Here is a 12,466-nt window from a genome sequence, read left to right as displayed (position 1 = left end):
TTGATTTTTCTTTTCAGACTCTTCGAGTCGGTGGCCAACTCGTGCATGGTGGTCAAGTCCAAGAGTCAGCAGCAGCAACAGCAACAACAGCAGCAGCAGCAGCAGCAGATGTCGAACGTCGGCGAGTCGGAGATTGCCGAGTGCAACTAGGTGTTAAGCGGTAAAGAGTCGGAGCGTGGTTCAGGAGGTTTCGTTTAGGATTTGTTTGATTGTTAGTTTTGCTTTTAATGCGCGTTTTTTTTTTCTCTGGCCAGAACAGAACTGATGATTTAGAAGAAGTTTATTTTTTAAATGGTTTCATCAATTGTTCCTGTAAATATGATACATCTTTACAGATTTGTAATTAGAGTGTGCAAGTGTTTTTTTAGTAGAAAAATTATGTAAACAGAAAACACTCAAATAATTAGGTCTTGAACGAATGGTCCAAACACACTCACGCACACTCTCTCTCTATCGATAATAAGTGAATGTAGTCCTTGGCGTGTCGGTGTATTGACTATAAACATTTGTCTAGCAAACAGGGTTTTAAACTCTTCCAAACGCGCGTAGCTTCAACAATGCAAACAAAACAAAAAAAAATTGCGTGCTGTATTCAAACAAATGAATATGCTCGCAGACGAGTTAAAAACAAGAAAACACACAAAAACTCAGCAAAAATCGAGACGAAAAAGGCAGACGAAACTGTGTTTTATTAGAGTTAAGGTTGCGTTGCGTAAATGTGCGTATAATATTAATCCCCCCCCCCTCCCGCATACTTGTAATTATACTAAACCGATTAATCATTCATGAATACATTGCAGAAAAATGAAAAAAATAAGCTCTTTTTCTTGGGTTCCGTTAAGAAAGCTTCCGAATGATAAAGATTTCTTGCTTCCTCACTCCTCCCCTCTCTTTCAAGCTTTCCAAGAAAATAACGTAAAAGTGCGTTGCTGCTGCTTCTTGGTGCGTTTGCGCTCGATTCCCCTCCCTCCTCCCACCAAGAAAGAAAATCATTTCCAAGACTTTCGCTGTCATGAAAAATTCAACTCCGAAAAAGGTTCGCCCTCTCTTGTCAGAACTGGACGCAAAACGCAAACATCGGTCGGTTTCTTTGTTCCGGTGCTGGTTTGTTGGTTCGTTACTGCCAGGTTGGCTGGCCAGGCGCTAGGCCGGATCGTTAGTTCCCATGGCGATGTGTGGGGCCACAACTCAAGGAATTCAGTCGGCCTATTTTTAGGAGCGCGGATATCGATTTTTACTGTGGCGTGGAGGTGAGGTGAATTAGGGGGACGACTTGGCTTTTGGGGGGTTGGAGTTTGGGTTGGGAGGACTTTGCGCTGAAAAGAAGGAGCTTTTTTTTTCGATAGGGGTGTGTTCGATTTTGGGGTAAACTTTAGCGAGGAAGGGGATAAATGTGATTGGATATGTTGGGGTTGTGAAAGCTTATGTTTATTGATGAAAAAATGAAAGTTTTGAATAGTTTATGGAAGAGGCGTTATTAAAAAGACAAAAAGGAGTTTCACAAAAGAGTATTTATTACTGCGGGCGTTAATAATTAGAGTTCACGCGCGGTGATACGACCGCAAGATAATGTTCGCATGACAGCCGCATGACAACCGCAGAACAAATTTTTGGCTGTTGTCAATGGTTGCCTTGAGTTTTCAGCTGACTTTTTGGAAAATATTCAAAACAAACCAAGTTGACAGCCAAATCAACGCAGAATTTCAGTTCAACTTGCTGATTTTTACACTGCGGCAGTTAGGCGGCAATTATCTCCTGTCACTCACAGCGATGGACAAACGTGATTTTATCTCGAAATAAGCAATATATTTTCAGAGCTTTTAATTGAGCCCTCAAGTCGGGAAATCAAAGCAGTCGGGAATTCGTAAATTCCTCAAAAACTGGGAAAATCCAAAATTTGTGATTTTTTGACAACAAGTCGGGAATTCTAAGCATAGTCGTTTGAAAAATATGTCCTAACTCTTGAATAATTGTATTGTTTTTTGTATAAGTATTAAGCCAATTGCACCCAATTCGTTTGGAGTGCTTTACTGCCGTTCTACGCATAATTGTCCCATGTCATTTTTGGACGATTCTAACTTTTTATCATTTTTAGGTTTAGTTTGACTTAAACATTCAGAAAAACATATAAAATCTTGTACTTTGTTCGGAAAATCATTGAAAACAACATCAAGTCTGTTTGTCCCATCGTTGAACTTCTACGCATAATTGTCCCACCTAGTATTTTGTATCACAAAATCATTAGTTTTACGAAGCATCTGTTATCTGTTGTAAAGCAAGAGAATCACAAATAAGGGTGATAAAATGATAACCAGGGTGATTAGGGACATATAGAGCGAATAGGGAGCCACGGGACAATTATGCGTAGAAACACAAAAATCGATCAAAAAATTTCAATCGCGTTTTTCTCAGTTGCACTTTTTCGAACATTAGACAATTATGCGTAGAACGGCAGTTTACTACCAATAATAATTTTAATAAATCAATTTGATTTAATTTTAACTATGTTTTTCTGGTTAAAATAAAAATGAAAACTGTAAATTTTAAACATGAAAATAGCTCTTGAAAACTCAATTTGAATAAAATTATTATTCTGTTTAATTTTGACACGTTAGGACAGGACGGCCACCCTAGTCGGGGAATCGGAAAAATCTAGAATTCGCCAAAATCCACAAAAAAATCGGGAATTTCAAGCATATTTATTGAAAAATATTTCACAGCTCTCTAAAAATTGCACCTAATTCATCTTGATCTTAACTTAATATTCAAAGGTTCCATTCACTATTTTCATATACTTGACTATTTCAAACATTTTTTTTTAACTTTTCAAAATATGATAAAAATATTTGAATAGTAAACTGACAAAATAAAATCAAGGAGTTTCTATTTGGCTATTTTAAAAATGTTTGAAGCATATAACAAACAAAAAAATATAGAAAGAGAGGTAAAGCACAAATTCTTTGAATTTTACATAGAATAAAAATACGAAATTAAACAACTGGATAAACCAACATTAAATCTAAAAACAAAATATCAAAATCTACAAAGTTTTAAGGAAACTTCATAAAAAAACATTTTTTATCTTAGATTTTTTTTTAAAGAGTAATAACTGTGATCATGTTTAAGCGTTGTAAAGTCAAGGGGCATGATTTGATCCTAGTGCATTAGTTAAAATTTGGGTATATTATTTTTATAAGCACTATGGACACCACTTCATGCTACGAGAACTCGCTTTGCCGCAGCCCCAGGGCTTAAGCGTTGACCGATAGTGAAAATATCACAATTGCACAAGACACCGCTGCTTCTGTGACTTTTTCACTATCACAATGTGGGATTTAGGTTGGGACTTTAGGATAGTACAATCGATTTGTTGCTTGGCATTAGCATTTAAAATAAATCTGTATGCTTTCCAAACCTTTTTGATGATAAATTTAGTTGCAATTGTTAAGTTAGAGTAATGCTGTCACTAAACTTTGATTGATGTAGAATACTACACATTCTTTTATATCAAATTGTCCATAGAGTCTCGATCAATCAATAATGTAATGATATCGGACAAAATTCGTTGATCTGTTGAACTAACGGTTTTCGGATTATGGTTGTATTGATCATTGTTGCGAATCGAGGAACTACGGATCTTTTGACGTAAATGGTCATTTCTTTTTGAAATCGCGATTTCTATCCTATTTGTAAATCAGTTCACAAATTTTTATTGTTTTTTGGTAGAAGTAGTACTGCAACAGTTAAAGGAACGTTTAGCTTTGAACATTAAGTTTAGAGGATTTTAGATTAAAATATAGATTTTCAATCCAAAGTAGTTAGCAAATGAATATTTGGACTTAAATGAATAATTGAATAAGTTGGACTTATGAATAACACACAACTGTGCATTTATTCTAGAGTCAGATCCATACAGCGTCAGTGTTTATTTGGTCGAAGTGTACTAATTCATTGGCAGATCTGATTCTAGTTGTAATGTACGACAAGACTACTGACTGACGTGACAGGACGAGGGCCCAGTTTAGAGGTTTCAACATCAACGATGTGCGGCTGGACCACCCTCCCAAAAAAAAAAAAAAGAGTAATAACTGTGATCATGTTTAAGCGTTTCAGTTAAAAAAGAAAACAAGTTATACAAAGCTTAATTTTTATATGTAATTTTTTGCACTCTTTTTTATTTTCCAGTTCAAATTGAGGATAGGAAAATTTATGTTTGTCAATATTTTAAATGAGCTTTGAAACTTAATGTAATTGTTGTTTTGAGGCTGATTTGTCAAGTTTTCTCTTTGAATCAAAATTATCTGATTTTTTTTAAAGTGATTTTTCACAAATTTTCTGTTAAGTTTTCTTTTTGCCTATAAGGCCGTTGCATATATTTTTCAAAAAAATCAAGGGGCAAAAAAATGTTTTCAAAAAACTTCGAAATTTTAATGAAATTGGAAGTGTTATCTACTGAAGACAATCTAAATTGCATTTCTCTGCATTTATAATCATATTTAGCATATTTGGGCTTTGTTTAAAATATTTTGATTTTTTATGAAATATTTTTTTTGTCAATACTTAGATATTTTGGTAACTTATGATTGCAAAACAACTGCATTTTAAAACACTTTTTTCATTTAAGTGTTAAAACCACGACTCATAATTTCAATTTTTAAACTAAGTCACAGCTTACATTTTCTCAAAATTTAAAATTCCTCTATTTTTTATCCACATTGAAAACTAAATTTATAAAATCAACAATAAATTCAAAATTTGTTTATTTTTAACTTTATGAATTACCCTTTTATTGCCAATTTCAAACAGAGCAATAAAATGTAAATCTTTGGCATTTTTTTTTACTTATACTGTGAACTGCTTGATTTTTTTTTATTTTGAAATTATGTTTGATGGTTAATATTGACTTTTTTGTAAACATTTTTTAATTTTCAGTCATTCTTTGAAAAATGAATGCCTATTATTTGAGGCAAGGAATCAATAATGTTATAGTTAGTCACACAATGTCCATCTACGTTTACAAAAGGCTACAATTTAACCCTCTACTGCCCAAATTTTTTTTTCGAAAATTTTTATTTTTCCCGTGTTCAGGAGGTCATTTTGAGCAACTTTTGTTCTACGAAAAACTTTACTTCTCTTGTTTTATGTTTTTCTTGTTTCATTTTTAGTATTTAAATTTGCATTTATCTTGTTTAGTTTATGTTTGTTTTTGGTAGTATTTGGCCTACTCTACCACCTCCTATCATTACATTTTGCCTATCTAATTTTTTAATGTTTTTACAGTAACTTTTTCAATTTTTTGCATGTTTTTCACATTTTCTGCTATAAAATGGAACCATTATCATTTAAATTGTAAATAAATGCGTAGAGGCATAGTCTGGGGCACTAGAAAAATTACTGCATACTTCTTTTTACTTAAAATATAGGAAATGTTTTAAAAAAACACAGCCAAAGTTGACCCCTAAAAAAATTACATTTTTAAAAACATTGGCAAAGTCACATAAGACAAGTCAAACTTCCAACCCTAAAATTTTCCAAAATTTTAAAAGTTCTTCTTTCCAATGCTTTTTGAAGATCAAAAATTGGTTGAAAAATGGATTTTTGGCGATTTTTTAAATCGAAGCCCGTCTAGAGGCGGGGTTGGGTTGTAGAGGGTTAAAGATAACTTTGAATTCTGTTTTTAAAACACTTGAAACTTGATATTTAGAAATTAATTTTAACTGTTCTTAGTTTTTTCTGTTTGTAAAAAAAATCCGATAATGCAGTCAATTTTTCGAATCAAACTCTTCTTCATTAAGAAAATCGTGACAATCTCAATCACATTTAACAATCTTTTCATAATTAAAATTAACTAACTATTCAAACACATCAAACTCGGTTGAAAACTACTTCTTGTGATACATTGAACAATTACCTACCAAGCTGTAAGATTTAGTTGTAGTGCATGTTGTAAAACACAAACTTTAAATAAAATTTGTACCAGCCTCATTTATGTATAAAATAATGAAAAATTTACAAAAACTGGTGATAACGCTAATTTACAAAACATACAAATGTTGAACACTAAAGAGAAGGATGACTTAATAAGCGGAAAAGACGTTTCGTTTTTATTTATGGCACTAAACAATTGTTTGAAATGTAATTGCTGTTTGAACATTCATGCTCAAACACAATCCAATTCAACTAATCATCTTTGCGGTTAACTTTACGCAGTTGGCCTGGCCGCTTTAACGTTTGTGATGTTTCAATGCAATTTAATGCAATGGGACACTGCAATTGTTAATAATGACAAGAGGATGCTAGGCGTTAATCAACCTAAGGCATTTTCCAGGATGCCCTCGAAAGACTGGCTGCGCTAGGGTTAGATTAGACTAGATTAGATTAGACTAAACAATTGTTTGAGGTGATTGTTTCTGATTCGGTGCAGAAGTATTTAAACATAATACTTTTATAGGAAAAGGCTAAGAAAAAAAAATTCAGGACTGCAGTACTATTTTACTTTAAACAAAGTTTAATAACACAGCAAAAAATCATGGTAATATGACATCTGGAAAGGGGTACATCTTTTATAACAGAATAAAAATCTGTAAATGTACCTCTAAAAATGTGTAAATTTACAACTTTTCAGGTGTAATGTAACTTTTTCAGTCTGAATTGAGGTAAAATTACATCATAAAAGAGGTAATATTCAACCTTCCAAAATTACACCTTCCAAATTTACACAACTTTTAACTGTGAATATCTTGATATAAAATCATGAGGTATTCTCATACAAAATCTTTCACAGATTTAAAACGCTTTGCTGAAGCTTGATATGCGCCACCATAAATCACCTTAAAAAATTCAATCCTTCATAAATTGCGAATCTTATGCATTCATCTCCATAGTAAAATTTGCACTCCTAATCCATACTTCCCAACCATCAATGACGACGTATCTCGCGCAATGCGCAATTGACGGTGGCGCTAAAGACGATCTAAAACGCAGTATCCACACTCCGCACTCCGCGAGTTCTGCTAAGCTAAGACGCAATTAATAGACACTCTTGCTGGCTGGCCATTTGAGTTATATAGTTGAGTCGTCATAATGCAATGCATACAGAGTTAGTTTGCGCTAATGTTGAACAGACTATAACTAACAAAGAACAACGAAACGAAACGAAACTATTGGCACTACGCCCCCCGGGGCATGGCCTTCCTCTAACGTGGGATTTCTGCTCCAGCGCCTCTGACGAGACAGGAGAAACCGGGACCGACGTTTTACTTCACCATCCGATAGAAGCTCAGTGGATAAGGCGGGAATCGAAACCGCGTCTCATAGCATCATCGGGATCGGCAGCCGAAGCCGCTACCCCTGCGCCACGAGACCCACAACAAAGAACAAAGAAAGAACAAAAAAAAAAAACTATCTCGAGACAATCGATCTTAAGGGGTACGCCATGTGAATGTGACACGCACGCAAACATCATGCAACGAAATCAATGCTGGTGCGTAATAAGCTACAATTTTTCCCTTCTTTTAGCGACGGAGGGAGAACCCAACACAATCTAATAAAACTGCATTCGTGTCGTGTCGACCCGCTAAACAAAGAAGCAACATTTTCGTCGTCACTGTTTGGGTTTTCCCCCTTAAAATGTTGCTTACATATCGCTGTGCATCGAAATGTTTCCCCTAAATTTTGTTTGACTTCATATTTAGAGATAGAGAGAGAGAGAGAGTGACAGGTTTTCTACGCATTGGAAGTCTTTTCCTTACTTCTTTTTTCCCCTATACGATGGGCCCGTTTTCCTCGAGACAGGTTCCTTTCGAAGCAACCAACACTCCAGCTATGGCAATTTCCCATTGACCTAGTTTTGTGTTGCCACACTGAATGCTTCCGCTGCTGCTGGCCTGGTGCTGCTGGTTTATGAACTTCTAGTGGGGGTGGTTCAGAACATATAATTGAATTAGTTTAGCTTATTTTTTCAACCCGTTTTTTTTTTTGATAAATTGACGTCTAAGGATTAATTTATTATTTGTTTCATATGTCGATATGGCCACCTCAAACTTGTTTTTATTCAAAAACATTAAAAAATCAGAGTTATACTATACGTGAACCGACTTTTTGTTATAGGCTCATATTACCTCAAAACCTTCGTAAATTTACACAATTTTTTCTGTGTAATTCCACTTTTTCTCCATAAAATGGGCTGAAATACATAAATAAGTTTATTACACAGTACAAAAAATCATGGTAATATTACATCTGGGAATAACACATCTTTTAAGCCAATATAAAAAATATCTCTTTAAATTTTTCAATTGCAAATTATAAACCTTCCAATCATTTGAGTAAAATATAATAAAGTATATTTTTTCAAAACTTCATAATAAGTTGAAGTAAACATGAAACAGAAATAAAATATTCAAAAACGCTTTAATATTCACAGTTAGTAAAGCTGTTGCAAATATTTTCTAGAAGATTATGTTGCTCCTTTCAAGGGACAAAATAAAACCAAATTCTAAGAACTTTATGAAAAAAATCATGAGGATTGCAATCTACTCAAAACAGTATGTCAACTTAAAATTTAGCAAAATTTAATGTACAATATCATGCGAAAATTCATGTTTTTTGAACAAATGATACCAAATCAATTGTAAAAGTGTGCGTGAGCAATGTATAATATTACTTTTCCTTATTTTTTTTTATCTCGAAACCAAGTTATTGCTTCTATGAATATGTATGAGTTAAACTATGAAGATCCATAGTTTTTAGAGGTGAAAAATCTGCAACTGCTGCAAGGAAAACTAATTTATTGGTATAACAAAATACCAAGAAATTTTCACATATTTGTAGGAGTTATAGATATGAAATATAACTTTTTAAAAAATTCTACTCTGAAAAAAATTACTTCAAAATATGGTTATCAAACTCTTTTTTCCATTTGATTAGGCCTATGCAAATATTTTTAAAAGTTTTTGTTCCTCGGCTCTAGCTGGGGTCGAGGGGGGGGGAAAAAAATAAAAAAAATATAAATATTGAAATAACAAGCCATACTTTCAACATTTGCATGGAAAAAGTGTTTTAAAATGCATTTTACACTAGTTCAGTTGTTTTGCAATCATTAGTTTTCAAAAAATGTAAGATTTGACGAAAACAAAAATTTTAGCGAAAAAAAACTTTTTGCGATAATAAACATCGAAAATTTTAAAAAATTCAAAGGATTCTCAAATCAACCCAAACATTTTAAAAATTATTCTAAATGCAAGGGAATGCATTTTCCATTGATTTCAGCTGATTGCACTTTAATTTCCATTGGATTTTTGAAGTTTTTTTAGAATATATTTTTTTGCCCCTTGATTTTTCTTCAATCGATAAAATCGTTCAAATGGTTATGTTTAAATAACTTAAGATCTCCTTTTTTTTAGGTTATGTTTCTTACTATCGTCTAAACGTCTTACAAAAAATTGAACAATATAGTATTCAGTTGTTCATTACTTCAAATTTAGAGTTTTTTTTAATGAGTCCAATAACTGTTTAAAAAATTGCACTGCGGACTGAGGATTAATTTCACATAGGCAATCTGTTTCAAGTTTGTTTTATTATAGTTGAAGAATTTTTGTAAAATTATCGAGCCTAGATTGTAGCGCCATCGCTTTGCTGGCGGTTGATTCCAGAACAACACATGGATGGATGGATAAAATTTAAAAGAAATTTACGTCTGTTTGTCTGCGGAAAAACTTACTTCTCTTGTTTCAATTCAATCCAATTCCAGCTGGCCAGTAGCGAAATTATGGGAACTTCTCTTGTTTTTTTTCTTGTTTTAATTACCTTAATAAACAAACATATTTTTTAAAGAATACTGCACTATAGTCGACTCTCTGGTTTTCGATCTTCTCGATATCATTATTGCTCCATGTACCGAAGAATTCTTCACTCCCTTTAAACTGCATTCTTCGATTTTTCTCGATATTTTCTGTTGCTTGAAGGATCTCTTCCTCAACGGTCCCTTGGATTTCTTTTTGCTTTCAAAATATCATTTCATGTACTGAAACTGTTTTTTTGAAAAGTGCTCTAAAAGACAAAATTATCAAAAACCGAACATGATAATCGATTTTCCAGACAATTTTACATAAAAGTCTCCATATTGACCATTGTCCTAAGTTCAATAGTTGTGAAGTTACTGTGTGAACCTCACTGAAAAAAATAATTCTGTTTTCAGTTATGAGCAATGTAATTAGCATATATCTGTAAGCTAATACATACAATTGAAATGTGGTCAAAGACAATTGGACGAGCTTTCCGGTAAAAATATTTACGAGACTGAACAATCAACTCACAAGGATGTCTACAAAGTTTCATTGAAATCGGAGAGGGTCCGGTACAACCGATTCCCTATTTGAAATGGAATTGCTCTTTTTACTTTCTCATGGCTTGCATAAACATTTTTCTTTGAGAAATTAAGCTTTGAAGGGTGTTTGACATTTGATGCTTCTCTTCCTCGACGGTCCCTTAATAACATTGGTTATTGACAACCAAAGGGTCGACTGTATAAGGTTCTGCACGTTTCCAAACACATAAAAATGAAAATCCTCAAAAAAAAATCGTGCCTGAACTACAAAAATGTGTCTATAATTACCTACTATTATAATGTGAAATTTGTGAAAAGTGCAATCAATTTCAAATAAAACTGTTATTGATAGAATTGAAACTTTAACTTGTCAAAACTTTTTAAGACAAACAACAATCGTAAAAGCTCCCCCCCAAACATGCTCCGGTATCACAATGCAATCAATTGTAGCACCTACTTCAAAAAGCTAAATCCCATGTTTTCCATTCCGATTTGTGCGCAGAATAGAAAGCTTGTTTGCTTGCCGTTTTAGTGTTTGGACTTGTGCATCCCATTGTCCTGATTTCGATTCTGGTCCATGCTGCTGTGTAAATAAAGTCCAGCTTTTTCGGCTTCGCATTCGACGGGTCGTCGAAACGACAGGTAAGTATTTATGCAAACTTTTGTTTATTCCCTAGCCCCTCGATTGGCTCGGTACTTATTGATGCTGTTATCCCATTTTAGGCAATGGTATTGTAGATTGGTGTTTTGATGCGCTTAGTTTTACTTGTTTTTCTTTGATTGAAATATTTTGTTAATAAAATAAAATTAATTTCTACGTGTTCTCATGTTGGCAATTTATATGTGTTAGATTAAAAATTTATTAAAATTATCTTTGCTATATTTTTCGATCCTGTTTTTTTTTGTTAAATTTTATACATTTAAGAAATCAAAAAAGAATTCAAAATTATGTTATGTTCAGAGGATTGAATTGCATCACAATTTTTATGTTAAATATTCAATCTAACTTTTGAACTTAATTCTAACACCAAAATCCCAACTTGCTGCTCCTTCTACAATAAATTTGCTCCAAGCTGCACATGTAAAGGAATAATTACATTCTGGCTGTGTACACGGTCATGAAAAATGTATGCATATTTGCTACTGCTACTGAAGTTCTACGTCTCGTTTATTAACTTTAGGTCAATCCACGTTGAAGTGAGCAAAAGCAAATACAAAATCTGAATAAATTTTCAATATTATTTATTATTTTTTCCCAAAGACACATTCTCCGGCAATGTACACCTTAGGATGAAATTTTGAAAAGCGTGTATGAGCTATTTGGATATTTTTCTTCGATTCTAGACTACTTGAAGCTTCAAAAATCATGGTTTTCATTAATTGATCATTTGAATATCATTATGTACAAGTTGGTTAAGTTATGCATCGATTCGTGATAAAATCATCGTTTTAAAAAAAATTTCTAAAAACTCCTGGTTTTCAGCGAAATAAAATCCAAAAATTATTCTTTTGATTGCATTTTGTAGGTTTTTAGTTGTACTAAACGGAATATCATGGGTTTGCAGTTTATCTTAAGTTAAGTATTTTTTCAAACTAGTGTAAGTTTGCCATTTTATTGCGTTGCAACGTCACGAAAAAGGGACATTTGTTTATGTCAACAAAAAACTGAACATTCAATCATTTTGATATTTCGAATGTTCTTTGTACTTGGAAAGAGCTTTCAAATGCAACCTAGAGCGACTTAATTGGTTGTCTAGATCCAAAGTTACAACAGGTTTAAGTTTGCGTTGCAACGTCACGAAATTTTAAATCATATTGGTCACATGGCAAAAAAGGTGTATGCGTAGTTGGCTGTTGAAGATAAAAGGGTTCTAAATATTATATATTTTTTATATAATGTTTCCGAGCATATTTACAGAAGAATTGCACATGGGTCATTCAAAAATTCCGTCACTTAAGTTTGTATGCAACTCGAAAAAAAAAAGTATTTTTTTTTATCTCACATCCTAATGAAATTACAGTGAAATTCATTAAACAATAAAAATAACGTGATTCCATTGTTTTTTTTCTACAAACTTTTGTCACTCTGTTGTTGGACGAACCCTTACTTAAATAAGTTGTATGCAACGTTTAGTTGTT

At 33.0% G+C, this 12,466-nt stretch overlaps 1 protein-coding gene across 2 annotated transcripts in view; it reads left to right on the top strand.

The window, feature by feature from the left end:
• The window catches only part of LOC120423129 (CCR4-NOT transcription complex subunit 1), a 28,673-nt gene extending 27,883 nt beyond the window's left edge, over nucleotides 1-790 (top strand). For both annotated transcript variants that reach the window (XM_039586809.2, XM_039586808.2), the window contains exon 9: nucleotides 18-790. In XM_039586809.2, the coding sequence (XP_039442743.1) occupies nucleotides 18-150 (133 nt within the window). In that variant the 3' untranslated portion in view covers nucleotides 151-790. The remainder of the gene's footprint in view (nucleotides 1-17) is intronic.
• The last annotated feature ends 11,676 nt before the right edge of the window (nucleotides 791-12,466 follow it).

Source organism: Culex pipiens, chromosome 2 (genome assembly GCF_016801865.2).
Source record: "Culex pipiens pallens isolate TS chromosome 2, TS_CPP_V2, whole genome shotgun sequence".
NCBI lineage: Eukaryota > Metazoa > Arthropoda > Insecta > Diptera > Culicidae > Culex > Culex pipiens.
The sequence above is the reverse complement of the archived record's forward strand: the minus strand, read 5'-3'. Positions and strand labels throughout refer to the sequence as shown.